Below are 15,647 nucleotides of genomic sequence, written 5' to 3'. Positions count from 1 at the left end.
AACACACACTCAATCGCACACACATACATATATGCCCACCAATGACTTACTGAACACTACAACAACTAATAGCACACAACAACACACACACACATACACAACACAAACACCACTTTACTTGACTTATAGACGTAGAGTAAAAGCGGACGTGTTTTACAACTTCAACAACGAGTCCACACAAAACCCATTGTAATGGTATGTACTGTATGTATGTATAAGAGTTTCTATGACACGCCTTTCACTGCTGCCATCCATTGATTTAACACATATTGTGTAACAAATGAACAATTGGTGATACAGTCTCTATGACTCTAAAAAAATATGATATGATATCACATATCAGAGATGATGATCCACACACACACACACACACACACACACACACAAACACACACACACTATCCCATACCCTAAAAACTCCATACACACACTCATACCTGTGCCGAGAGTCGACACTATTTTTTTTTGCAAAAGTATAGTTCAAAAAGCTTATACTTCACACAACTCGTCAAAAGTCACACAATTAGCCAAAATGTGTAATTTTCAAATCAATTACTCATGTGATGGACATATATGCTTAACTTATATATATACCTGTATATCTCGCATCCCATTCCCTTTAGATTTTTTCATTAGATTGCCATAACTGACAAACGGAAGTACCGGTGCGCGAAACCTCTTGTATTTTTGCTCTCTCTCTCTCTCTCTCTCTCTCTCTCTCTCCTAACTCACGAATTGTAGCCCAAAACTATCAAAAAGTCTTCAAACAAAATCTAAAAAATAAAATATTAAAGTTTTATGTTTTCCCAAATTGAATACTTCAATATAAAACTCATTCATTTAATAATAAATATGATTTTTATTTTTAATGACATTATTCTACAGGTAGTACTGTATATATATTAATACAGTATATACTGTACACCGACTTATTACTGTATTATAAAAATTTTAATAATAAATTTTATATTAATAATATCAGTACTCAAATTCATTTATCATTATAAACTGTTCCCTCACTGTATGACATTTATTTTAGTAGTTATTTTTATATATATTTCATATGAATACATTTGTATTAAAGTGTGTATTTTCTGTGATTATAATAAAAATTATAATAATAATAATAATAATAATATCAATTTAAAATCATAGCACATAATTAATTATATCCGACTTACTATATTTAGAAAAATAATAATAATAATTTTTTTATAATTGATATTTTAATTTATATCTAATTTTATTTAGTTGAATGAAATTAAGTAATTTTTTCTCTGACTGAGTGTTGTATATATACAGTATATATATTTTTGGATATGTAGTTCATGACAATTATAATTTGTTATAATTATAAACACACACACATTTTATCTCTCATCTAAACTTCTAAACTCTAATAGTAAATAGTTAATGTTGTTGTTATTATTATTATTATTATTTGTGACTTTTTTTAATAGTATAATATAAGAGAGTAGAGTAGGCATTGGATTATGTAATTTCAAATCTAACTGTATATATATACTGTATATATATTGTACAAACATATATAGACAGTGAGACACGCAAATGATGATCACTTATTTGTTTGTTAATTAACAAGAAATATGAGTTTAATTTAAAAGACGACTACTAATTATCAATGCTCTCTCTCTCTCTCTCTCTCTCTCTCTCTCTCTCTCTCTCTCTCTCTCTCTCTCTCTCTCTCTCTCTCTCTCTCTCTACTCTACTCTACTCTACTCTATGGGAATGTTTTGGACTAGAAATTAGTTAATCTATTACTCGTCATAAGCATTTTTTCAGATAAATATTAATTATATTATATATATATATACAGTATATGACTACACTATTATATAAAAAATAAATAATAATATTTGATTTACTCAATCAATTCCACTTCACTCCTATGAGAGTTAATGACTATCTATCCCTATCAGTCTATTTAGTTATTTATTTATTTATTAAAGTATTAAAAAGTATTTGAAATAACATGAAATCTGTCTGATAAATGTCATAATTATATCGTAATTGGAAAACAATTAAATGTTTAACTAGCGATAAAATGCCATATTGTTTGCCCCAATCATTGAGAAAAGACAACCTCATTGTATAAGCACTTGACTTTCAAGTGTGGCTTTTTGTCTGAGAGGCCTAAAAACACATCAAAAAAACATCTTTTTATTAGTAGTCTCCAGATATCACTTAATACTTTGGCTACAAATCTTGAGATTTAAGATTAATTAGAGATTTTGTAAATACAGAGTATATTATTATTAATATATATTTAAATTACAGATTGTTTTAGTATTTATTTTATAAGAATATTCTAAAATATTGTTTATTATATTTTTTATAATTCAATATTAATTTATAAAATCTTAATTATTATGAGGTGTTATATTATAAAATTGTTGCCAATATTATACTGATATTTTACTGATTTTTTGTATATATTAATAACTTATACTTAATGTCTTAAATAGAATTTTATGAATAATACAACTAATACAGTAATATGATATGATAATGATAAAAATAGCAATTATAATAACAATGTAATTAAAATTAGCTTGAGTACTTAACTATACTGTATTTTATATATATATAAAAATCATTGCCCTTTTATTATTTGATTATCAAAACTCCTACATTGCAATATACACTGAATTGTTGTACATTGGATATGGGATACTAGTCTATCAGTAAATCATTGGTACCCCCCATTGTCCAATAATTTTTTAAAAATAATTTTTTAATGTTATATAAATATCAATGATCTTGTTTACTTAATCCTATATATAATTTATATATATATAAATTACATTTGTCTGATAAAAATTACTAATTATAATCGTGTTTCACAAATATGTATACACAGTGTTTGACAAGATTTTTGTTGTTGTTGTTACTATTATTATAAACATGTAATAGTTATTATATTTATTGATATGTTCAAGTACAATAATGTAATATTTACATATTATCTATATTCTGGTAAAAATTTTAATTAATGTTTATGAAATGTACTGTATTATACAATTATGTATTTTAATAATTTATATTTTTTAAAAAAAACTATATATCATATAATATGATTTTCATACGATATAAATTAGAAAATCATTAAAAGTAATTAATCTTTTAAATTTTTTTACTTAATTAATCTGTATAATTAATTATTTATTAATTTTAATAGTTTTTTGATATTATTTTATGGTATAAATGAATAATTTGTTTATTAAGTTTAAAGATTTTTAAAATTTTATTTTTGTTTTGTTTAACATTTTATAAATTATTTACAAAATACAAAAATAGAAACACAATTTACCCAATTTTATGCAAAATATTAAATAATAGTTTTTATTTGTTTGTTTGTTTGTGATTTGCTAATTAACTTTTATCTTTTATTTTGACATATCTTTTCTAAACGATACTCATTAGTTGGAAAATTTGTGGTTAAAAATGCGTTGAAAATATTGATTAAATTATTAGGTTTTAATAATAATATTATAATAAATATGAGAAAAGAGAGAAAAAATATGTGTTAAATATATCCCTTTTAAGAAAAATCGAAAACACAATTCACGATTCAATACTAATTTTTTGTGTGTATATTATAAGCAATTATTTAGTATCGGAAAAATATTACTAAACTTCTCTCTCTCTCTCTCTCTCTCTCTCTCTCTCTCTCTCTCTCTCTCATTTAATAACTCTATAGTTAACGGCAATAAATATGTGTATAATTCGTGGCCATCACTAATATCACCATCTATTTTGACATTTTATTATCAGTCAATGAATAATGGATATCAAATTAACTTAAAAACACGATTTTTATTAATAGCCCGAGGGGGCACCCCGGCTGTCACACTCACTTTAGCTTTTTATTTATACTGCCCCCTTATCTTAACTGATAATATATAATAAATATATATATATATTTGTTAACAACGTATTTATATAGTTAATCAAATAAAATAAATAAATAATAAAATAATAATAAAAACTTTTAAATTACAATATTTAACGCAAACTCATCTTTATTTATGTTAATTAAATTATTTTTTTATTACACAAATACCCTCAGATATCAGATTTACTTGTACTTACAAATTGAGTGCTAATTTTATTTAATAATAATAATAATAATCATTTTGGGTATGAAATTGTTTCCTATTATTTAAAATAAAAAAGAAACAAAAATTAGTATTTAATTAAAAATTTTGATTACTATTTAGTTTTGTAAAAATAAATATTTATAACAAAATTGAATGAATGATTACATAATTTTATTTATAGTTTGTATAGTAATGTATTTTTTATATATACCGTATATAATATATAGAAAAGTTTTTTTTTATTTGTTTGAAAAATTTATTTGCATAAAACAACACAACTTTTTTCATTCAAGTAAAATAATATTTTAGTTCAACAAACAAAACAGTTGATGCAAATGACGGGTCCAGTGGTGGTCTCCCTAACATTGTATGTGTTTGTGTGATATAACCCGATATTAATCTTCAAAATACTTATTATTAAAAAAATATTATTTAATATATCTATTTGTTTATACAGAGAGAAAAAAAGTTTGTTATGAAAACATTAATTAAAAGAAAATTATTTTTTATTATTATTATTATTTGCTTTACTTGAGAGCTGGAAGTCGAAGGTCTGCAACACCTGTCGATTGTGTCTTACGGCACAAAACAGGTGTAAAACTTGTTTTATAAATATTATAACTCATATATAACTAATAAAAGTTATATATGATATATAACTATAATATAAAGTATAATAAAACATTTTTTAAAAGCCTTATAAAATGCCAAACTTTATTTTTCTTTATAAGTCAGATTAATTAATATAAAATTAATATTAATTTATTTATAATGAACATTATAATTATTTATAAATAATTACATTTATTATCGTAATTAATAAAAACTTTCTAGAAATAAAAAATTATTAAAATATTATAAATTTTTTAGAAAATAAATTCAGACACTTTTGCTATAATATTAATAATTTTTTATTTATTTATTTATTATTTTATAGTATAAAATATTTAATTAATAATATTTTATTTATTACTCTGTTTTTATTGTTTGAAAAACTACTTTTAAAAATAGCAAACTTTTATTTTTCAAAAATTTTTCTAAATAATTACAAATCTAAAAAACATACAATTATTACATGTTTTATAATAATAATTATTATTATTTTAAAATAAACATGTAATTGCAAAAAATAACTTATATCTATCTATCTGTGCCTAATATATTGAATTATGCATATAAATAAAAATACAGTTAAACCTATAAACACATATACAGTATATAAGTACTGTATAATATTGTATAATATATATTATATAAATATAAATCAATTGCAAGTGATATTTAAATATTTAATTAATAAACATGATGATTATTTATTTTATTTTTTATTTATAAAAAAATAATCATCCCAACTAATCGTGTTTGTATAAATCATGATTTAATTTTTTGTTTGTTTATTTATTTCTATGTTTGTATGTATGTATTTATGAATTACAATAATTTTTCAAATTAAGTTTCAAATGTGATTTTTTTTATTATTTTACTATTTTGACTTTTTTTTCTCTCAGACATATTTTTATAAATATTTAAAACTATAAACTATACACATATTTGTTATGCAAACAAAAAACAACATCATCTCTCTCTCTCTCTCTCTCTCTCTCTCTCTCTCTATTTGATCTTATCTCTCAATAATAGTATTTAAAAAATGTTTTTTTACTTCAAGTAACTTATTAAAAAATTTGCCCGGTTCCCATCATATATTACTCACATACCGTACCTCAAACACACACACACACACACACTACATGTATACTTATAGAGTAATATATAGTAAAATTGCAATAATATTTCATCTATTGGATCAAATATGTTGTAATTTTTGTGTGTCTGCTCATCAAGTAGTAAATCATTACAAAATAGTTTATAAAAAATAATATGTTGAGTATTTTTTCTAAGTATTTAAGTGTCAAAATAGTGCAAAACACTTGATATTTGAGTGAAAAAAAACTTTTTATTTTTTTTGTAATAAGTAAACAAAATTATTTCATTACTTTTTGAAAAAATTTTTTGTTGCAAAAACTTTTTTTTCTGATACTGTATATTGAATACTACACTACATATATATTAAAGTAATATTTATATATAAATAATAATAATTTGTTGAAAACATATATTGATTATAACATTGGGACTAAAAATTTAATCATAAAAAAAGTTGAGGCATTTCTTTAATTATATATAACTTATTTGGTTGTCTCTATACCTATGTGTTTGTGTGTGTGTATATTATTGTTACTGTTAGCGCACTGTTAGGCCGTGTAAGCGCTGGTTAGCTGTATATGCCGTATATATATGTTTGAGATCGTGTGAACTTTTTAAGTCCATTAGTTTTCTGTTAGATAATAATGTATTGTTAGGTTTGTGTACAAAAAAACATATATAGATATGTGTTTGGAAGCGATGAGATATACGACTTTTTGGTCCACAAATTGGTTTTAAGTAATTATTGTTTATTTCAGTTCATTATATGATTTTTTTTCTCTATCTCTACCATTCGGTTAGCCCTTTGAAAGGTTGTCTCACTCTTTTACGCTGTGTGTGTGTCGGCGTCGGCTAATACTTTAATAGCCAATATAAAGCTAAGAGACTGTGTGTGTGTTTGTGTTGAGTCCTCCATACCTATGGATCTATGAGGCCATCATTTTTTTCTTGTTGTTTGCTGTTATGTGTCTCACTATTAAGTCAGGCATATCTGGCAATATGTGCTCTAAATTATAGCCTTTCCATAAGTTCAAACTGTTATACGGCTCGGAAACACATTATTTTATGGCATTGCCTACAACTTTGAGCACCATTAGCTCACTGTCTATCTATTTCTCTCTCTCTCTTTCTCTCTCTCTCTTTCTCTCTCTCTCTTTCTTTCTTTCTCTCTCTCTCTCTCTTTCTCTCTCTCTTTCTTTCTTTCTTTCTCTTTCTCAAAGCATACCAAACATCTCATCCAAGCCTTTGATTGCTAAGACTCAAACCGTGAAGAAGATGGGCATAAATTTATTGTCATTACTTATAAGCAAATTCAATGGCATAACATTGGCGCTGGTATACCAGCAGGTGAAAAGCCAGTTAGCTGTAGGCCATTCCCCAATATTCATATTTCATAACATATTGTTTATGTGTCGCAACCCTTGCAGAGAGTAAACATAGATAGATATATAATATATTAATAATATAGAAATATATAATTGTTTGCATAACTTTGCCAATGATGGCCAGGTATGCGCACCTAAACGGGTATTGTTAAGTTTTTTTGTATATCAATATATGGAAGGAAATTACTAGAAATTTACTCTCCAATAATGATCACTTTTAAACATTGTGACCATTAAAGTTGTATTTTTAAAATAAATAAATATATATATATAAAGAAATAACATTTTTTTTGTTGTTCTTGGATAGCAATTAGGAAATTATAGTAAAGTTTAGACCAACAACAAAAAATTCAACAATTTTAAGTCAAACTTAATGGTATTTTTTATTGACTTTCATCACATTGAATAAAAAAAATATAATTTTTTATATACAGTATATATATATATATATTTATTCAAACAAATGAATTGCAAAAAAAACAAGTTTCGCTTTAAAGGAATCGATTTAAATGATCAATGAATTGATTTGATGGCAACTTTGACAACATTTAATTAAATCCCACCATTGATTTGACAGTTATTTTCAAATTAGCAATTTATTTGAATCAAATGAATATATTATTATTTAAATAGGCATTAAATTTTTTACAATTTTATTACACATGTTTTATTAAATAAAATTATTTGAACAAAATTTTTATCTAATAATTTTTGAATATTTATATGAAATGAAAATTAAATAAAGAAAAAAAACTAAAATAAATGAATAAATAAAATGATAAAATTCTTAGCTGTTTAAGAATTGCAAAATTATTTCAAAAAATATTTTGTGAAAATAATTTATTATGCATAATAAATATAAATAAATTTACGATATTAATTATATCACGTTTGAATACCAAATTAAACCCAGTGCTGGGCTCAGGTATTTAATTTTGTTTGTTTTTTTAAATTTATAAAACATAGTATAAACTATAAAGACTGCTATACTTATGACATCTCTATATAGTAGATATCATTACAGCAATAAAAAAAATTTAAATATATTTTTATATCAATAATTTTACATATTTTAAGTCAATTTCAAATGAATTCATTAATAAATTCATTAATAAATTCATTAATAAAAATGAATTCTAAATTTATAGTAAAATTTCACGTATTTAATCTATTAGAAACTTACTGTTATTATATATTTTTATGTTTTAAAAATTTATAATACATAAAAACATAATCTAGTTTATCAAATAAAATTTAAAGCAATATATATATATATATATATATATTGGTAATCATTTTTTAAACTATTAATAAATACCATGAATCATACAATATAGTTATAAAAATATTTAAAAGTAAAATCAAAAATAAATATCCATTTTCTGTCAATGTTTGCGTCCAATAAATGTCGGTAAATGTTTTATAGATATTGAAGACATTGATGAGATAAATGATTTTGAAAATACCGGTAATTGAATATTAGATTCAATTAAAAAACTCATCTAGGTGCAATTATTAAATAGTCATATTTTACTATAAATTTATTCAAAAAATTCTACATGGAGAATAAATTGAAATAAAAATAGTATTATATACCAATTTTTTTTGCATATATTTTATAAATATTAAAAAAAATTAAATAATCAATTAAATCTTAATTATAAAAATTTATTAATAACCACAATATCATAATTTATAAAATAAAATCTAATTTTTCTAATTATCAAAAATTTGTGTATAAAAACTTATATATTTTTATATTTATATACATATTTGGTAGCAATTTATTGTTGTTTTTTAGGATTACGTAAATTAACAATTTTGACATAATTGGCGGGAATCAGACCAAAACTTTTGCCGTCAATTGTGGCCAACAGCCAACCTCTTACTCTCGGCTGTAAATCTAATAAATAATATAAAACAACAAAATTATCAGATAATTACCGTTAGGTTCAACTAATTTCTAAATTATAAAACTAAGGGCTAACTAATACTACCGTACCTTTGGGTGCAACTCTAAGTCTCTGTCCGACAGTGAACGCCAACTCGCCATTCAATTCGGTACGAAAATCGTAGAGAGCTATTGCCTCGTAGTGTTCATCTTCGCCGGTCAACCATTTGTCCGATGCTATCAAAAATTCAAATCATTAATGAATACAACAACAAACACACCATTAATTTTGTTACATTAATTCAGTAATAGAAGACTATGTCATCAAATAATTAATACCTGGTTTAGGAGTTCCGGTAATAGTCGACAATAATTTCCATATAAGCCAAGGCATACCGAGAATTGTACTGAAAAATACAACGACCGGCCAAACAGAGTGACCACTTGTGGCCAACTCTGATGGCGAGTCATTGATGGCATTGAAAGTTCCGTCGGCTCTCAGATGGTTTGCAATTGAGTTTGTGTTATCGCCGAAAGCCTGACTCCAAGCTCTTTCAGTGCTGTCGTCGCCGCTGCCGTTGGCAGCAAAGACACGGACGCCAAACAACTGCAAAAATCTTCTGATAATCCATTTGAGTGTCCGAATGATGGCCAGAGCCGATACAATTTGTGACAAATGTTGGCGCACACGCGTCATATGATCGGCGACACCGACAATAGCGCGAAACGAGTTGTGGACAGCAAAGTATGTCGACTCCAACATCATCGATACCGAAGCAAACGCCTGGACTATCGACTCAATCGATTGGAAGGCCGGACGACAACTTTCATCGGCTATTCTCGTGATATCGCTTTCGCCGAAACTGTTGTTGTTGTTGCCAAAGAAGTGGCCATTGAATCTATTAAAACCAAAACCCGATAACGGATTCAATTGATTTGAATAGAGTGACGACGGATAACCAGAATACTGTGTCCCGAAGTTGCCGTAAGAATTGCCAAAATAGGGTTGTCTGTTGAACAGTGAATTAGTTTCATTTGGACGCGGAGGTAGTGGCGGTACTGCCGACGGGTGCGGAGTCGCAGCTGATCCTCCAGTCGGTGGTGGCCTCAAAAACGGCGGCGAATGACCAGCGAGAATGTCGCCAACCGATGACGGATGGCTTTGATTGTAATTTCGGTTTGAATTGTTGTTTGAATACATTTTTGTTGTCCTATCGGACCACTGAATGTCGGTATTTATCACTGCATTTGATCCACAAAAACAACAACAAATGGGTCAACAATTGGTTTGCTGTCAACACATCAATCACTGACTAAATGACTGCAAAAAACCCAAACATTTTGTATATAATATAAAAACAAATATAAAAAAACAAATTACGTGACAATCAGTGAATCAGTTTATTGGACAGTAAAGATCGGTTGCGGTAAACTAGTGGTCAGATTAACAATGATAACAATCGGTCGGTTAGTTAAGTCAGTCGTGACCAGTCGGATACTGACCAGTAATCGGCGATCGGTGGCCAATATCGGGACACATGTCGATCATATGCTTTTGCAATCGTTATTCATTTATAATGAAAACATAATATATTTTTTTATTTACAAAAAGCTTGAAAACTGTGCGAAGCTTTTTAAAGGGTCGACCAATTGGTGCCTAAAAATGGCTTAACTAAGTGTTTCAGACAAATAGTTATATTATATTTTTATTGTAAATAAATATTTTAATCAAAAATTTTTTATTATTATATAATATTAAACATAACTTTTTTTTGTTAATAATTATCATAATTAAAATCATCGAAAATTGTTTTCCATATGTTTTTTTATACAATAATTTAATAATTATTATAAATTATTTAAATTGTTTGATACCTGTAGTGAGTTAAGCCCTTTAGAAATTCTAAACAAAATTTTAGACATAAATAATGTAAATTTGAATCGAAAGGCAAGTGTTGTTATAATAGAAGTGTTTGTCAATAGAGTTGTGATTATATTGATTGCAACATAAGTTTTGGGGTCCGACTTGACTCCAGACGTATCTATGATTTTTGTTTTAATAGGAGAAGCGCTGATCAGCTTTACGACTGTTCACAACAAATATATATACGAATCGATGGGCAAAATGGATGTCTTTATGGTTAGTGGATGTGCTGATGACATGACGACGACTGGATGTTCATCACTACATCGGGCGATGCGTGTTGTTGTTGTGATGATGGACAGGGATGCGATGACCGGACTGGCCTCACACTTAGTCGTCGGGCGCCTACATTTCTAACTACATGTGCGACAAACAAACAATTAAAAAGATGATTACATTTAAAATCAAACGATGTATTGATTTGTTTTTTTCTCTCTTTCTCTGTGTTGTTATCTCTCTCTATCTCAATGTGTTAATTAGTATCGAAAAATAACTAAATGATAACTTAAAATGCAATCATAATCTAGTCATTGACAACAATCATATATAATATGTGTGTTGAAGACAACAATAATTAATTAAATAGTCAATGAATTGGTTTTTTAAAAGTCAAAACAGTGTAGTATTTATTTTTTTCTGTGCCATACATACTCTTATAAAATAAGATTTGAAAATTAATTTTTCTCAATAATAATAATAATAAATAAAATAAAATAAGTTGTGTTAAAAACTAATAAAGCGTTGGCCGACAAGTGGTGGACCAGTTGAATGGCAAGCAAGCAATGACTGGCGACAAGATTGAGGTCCAGATAGAGAGCTCATCCAATGTTAGCCAAAGCGATGCTCCGGCCAGTGATAACAGTGTCTATAGTGTACACCAATCGCAACAACAGTCGCCCCAACAGACACTGCAGACCAGCCAACAGCAGATGAATGGCAACAACAACGATAGGGCCAACAATCAGACAAACAACCAAAACAAGTCGTGTTGTTTTTGCTGGTGCTGTTGCTGTTCCTGCTCATGGTTTGTCATCATCATTGATATTACCATTAATTTTAGTAGTAGTAGTAATAGTAGTATCATCCATTAACCTATTGATTATTTCACCGATAGATGCAATACCCTATTATTATTATTATTATTATTATTACTACTACTAATACTATTCATTATTGATTATCATTATTATATATATAATTATTATATTTACCGTTAATAGTAGTTAAAAAAACAATATTTTTGATGTTCATTATTGGCAAACATTTGCATTGCTAATGATTACCATTATATTATTATTATTATTATTACCATTAATATGATATATCCCTAATTAGTTACATATATCCATGTATATACATGTAGACTCTACATTGTAGAGTATATTACTGTAATTGTTTTCATTATTATATAATTATATATTATATGATTGTTATTATAATAATTGAATATAGATACTTGATCAATATTAGTTTGAATAATAATTTTTTTAAATAGATTTTATTACAAAAAAATAAATATTATAATAATAATAATAATAATAAGTTTAAGTATATTGATATATTGAGTATACTGTATATTGAAATTTAATTGAAATTTAATTGATTTTTATGATTTTTGTTTTTTATGTTTTCGATTTTCTCTCAAATCCTTAAAAAAAACTAAACCAACAGTTTATCGGTTAAAAATCATAACAAATCAAAGGAGAATAAATCACTGCAAATGTCATCAATTGAGCACTATTTCAATGGCGATTCCGATCCTCCGTAAGTGATCCCAAAAAAAATAAATAAATTTAATTTTTAAAAAAATAATTAAATTAATTGGTTTTCAAATATTTATTTCTCCAAACAAACAAACAAAATTAGACCCACATTAGATGATATGCGTTGTTGGGGTGAATCATTTGATAAGCTTATGAAATGTTCAGGTAAATCACATATATATATATATATGAATTGAATTAGTTGTATTAATTTAGTTATAAATAATTTTTATTGAAATTTATTAATTAATTATCATAATAGCCGGCCGTAAAGTATTTCGTGATTTCCTAAAATGTGAATACAGTGAAGAAAATATATTATTTTGGTTGGCCTGTGAGGACCTCAAGAAGGAATCCAATCCAGAAGTTATCGAAGAAAAAGCACGCCTTATATATGAAGACTATATATCTATATTATCGCCCAAAGAAGTAATATTATTATTATTTTACCATTTATTGTATTATTAATATTATTGTATTTGCATTATCTTTATTTTTAGGTAAGTTTAGATTCACGGGTTAGGGAGATAATCAATAAAAATATGGTTGAACCAAGTCCTCACACATTTGACGAGGCACAGCTCCAGATCTATACATTGATGCACCGGGACTCTTACCCGCGTTTCATAAACTCTCAAACATACCGAAAATTAGCACAATTACCTTCCCCGACACGTAAGGGAAGTGCGGCCTAAAAATATAATAATAATAGTAATTTTGGGATAGGATTAACCAATTTTATTGGTTGGTTTTATTTTTTTTCTATATAAATACATTTCTATTAAATAACATCATTACATCATTGATTACATATTATATCAACCGTTTTACGGAAAAATTGTGTTTTTTTWAAATTGTCATTTCTTTCATTTTAAAGACAATAATTTTATGTGCAATTAATTCGACGCTTTAATCCATGTGTTTTCTAGTGATTTAAATCTAAAATAATTTTTGAAACATAACCACAAAAACAACAACAATAACAAGCAATTATTTACTGAAGTTTTATTGTATATTTAGGAGTCTTTTTAGGAAATCATTTATATATATATATATATGAAAAAATTGTTAATTGGTTTGAATCGCAAGTCAAATATCAATTGACTGATTGATACAAACAAACATAAAAATCGACACATTTTCTGGATGTGACAACTGATTTCATTATTGACTTTATATATATATATATATATTTCTGTGGTATTCAAAAGCAACTAATAAATCCAAATATCAGCTCAACATCTCATCATTATAATGGCAACACAAATACACACAACAAAAACAATTGTTCAACAATTGTGATCAAAAAAGACATTTTTAACACAATATAGATAATAATAATTGGTTTTAAAAAATAATATAATAATGTCTATTGTTATTATATTATACYTAATAATTAATTTGTATTATTATTATTATTAAGTTTAAATTGCATTTTTAAATTTATTATTATTATTATTGTTTTTATAAAGCATTTACAATGACCAAAGAGTTTACTTATAAAGTATTTAATGGTTATTATTATTATTATATTTATTATAAATTTATTATTGTTAATGTTATTTATTTTTTGATTTTAATTTTATTTAATGTTATACTTTTATTTTGTTGTTATTAATTAATTWATTTATTTATTTAATTTTATTATTAGTAAATATTTATATATATATATATATACATAAATAGTTTTTATTATTATTATTATAAGAAATACAATTGTATAAAACAAAAATATATGTCAATTAGTTTTTATTGTAATTACTTAATAACACGATAAATGATGATTTGACGACAAGACTCAAAATACAATTGACTCAAATCAAGACAAAACCTGCCCTTTAGTCCAATTAATTAATTATAACTAAAAATTTAAATAATCAACTGTTTTATTATTGAAGAAATTGTTTTTTTTATTTTTTCTCTTAATCGAGATTCTCACTTATCGTCAACTCTTTTTCTATCTATCAGCTCATCCATACCAAAGACAAGTCATTAAAAAAATAAAATTGATAAAAGCAAACAAAATCACACATTTGGTCAATAAAAAATCACACCCACACACACACACACACCACCACCACTACACCATCAAACAATTGGGAACAATTGTAAATTCTTACTTCAATATATATATAGTAGATAAATAAAATTTTAATAATAATACTAATAATTTTAAATATGATTATACAATAACAACAACAACAAAATTGATAAACAATTTCATGACCACATATACTGATCAACAATTTTTTTTCTCCACAAAAAAAACTTCTGTGATTTGTGTAATAAAAACGGACAAAACATTGGACCCAATGTTTGTTTAGATTTATATCATATATGTATATGATTTTAAAGCAATTACAATAATACTAATTATATTTATGGAAAAATACAACCAAAAAAAATCATTTGTAGCTTATATTGAAATTAAAACTTCCCTCTATTTGTTTTTTAATTATAATTGTTGCATAAACTATATATATATATTGTTGTTAAACATTTTAGACCACCACTAACAACAACAACAATAACTACAAGTAATTATCAAATGTCTTGCATTTTTGATTGATTGGGCATTTAATTACTTAAAAAAAATTATAGTAAATAACAAACTTTATATATCGATTGTACTGTAAAATTCATTACACAAAGATTCATCAAAAAAAATTTTGTTATCTAATAAATATTTAATAATGAATGATATATAAAAATAATAAATTAATATAAATATATATATATATATATATATATATATAATAACGATTGTATCAAATATTTTAAAAGATAATTAAGGCTCAAATTTCATTGACATTAATTAATTAAGACACCAAAATGATAAAAAAACAAAAACATTTTTCT

The 15,647-nt window shown here is 25.4% G+C and overlaps 2 protein-coding genes across 3 annotated transcripts; one reads left to right on the top strand and one right to left on the bottom strand.

The window, feature by feature from the left end:
• Positions 1–8,988: 8,988 nt before the first annotated feature.
• Positions 8,989–10,444, bottom strand: LOC128951751 (peroxisomal membrane protein PEX13-like). The gene is made up of 3 exons (XM_054297019.1): positions 9,441–10,444; positions 9,213–9,338; positions 8,989–9,113 (listed from the first exon to the last, which is right to left on the bottom strand). Exons 1-3 carry the CDS (start codon positions 10,300–10,302, stop codon positions 8,995–8,997), a joined length of 1,107 nt encoding a protein of 368 aa, XP_054152994.1. The 5' UTR covers positions 10,303–10,444; the 3' UTR covers positions 8,989–8,994.
• A 601-nt stretch (positions 10,445–11,045) lies between these two features.
• Positions 11,046–13,516, top strand: LOC128951755 (regulator of G-protein signaling 17-like). 2 transcript variants are annotated; one of them, XM_054297024.1, is made up of 6 exons: positions 11,046–11,438; positions 11,765–12,049; positions 12,697–12,789; positions 12,892–12,953; positions 13,051–13,217; positions 13,289–13,516. In XM_054297024.1, the coding sequence occupies exons 2-6, from the start codon at positions 11,808–11,810 to the stop codon at positions 13,481–13,483; spliced, it is 759 nt and encodes a 252-aa protein (XP_054152999.1). In that variant the 5' UTR covers positions 11,046–11,438; positions 11,765–11,807; the 3' UTR covers positions 13,484–13,516. The 2 variants fall into 2 exon arrangements, with proteins under 2 accessions (XP_054152999.1, XP_054152998.1); XM_054297023.1 differs by having other exon boundaries at positions 11,046–12,049.
• Positions 13,517–15,647: the final 2,131 nt, after the last annotated feature.

Source organism: Oppia nitens, unplaced genomic scaffold (genome assembly GCF_028296485.1).
Source record: "Oppia nitens isolate AA-2021 unplaced genomic scaffold, nextdenovo-longstitch-racon4-pilon3 scaffold1_pilon_pilon_pilon, whole genome shotgun sequence".
NCBI classification, from domain to species: Eukaryota; Metazoa; Arthropoda; class Arachnida; order Sarcoptiformes; family Oppiidae; genus Oppia; species Oppia nitens.
Note: the sequence above shows the minus strand (reverse complement) of the source record. Positions and strands in the feature narration are given on the sequence as shown.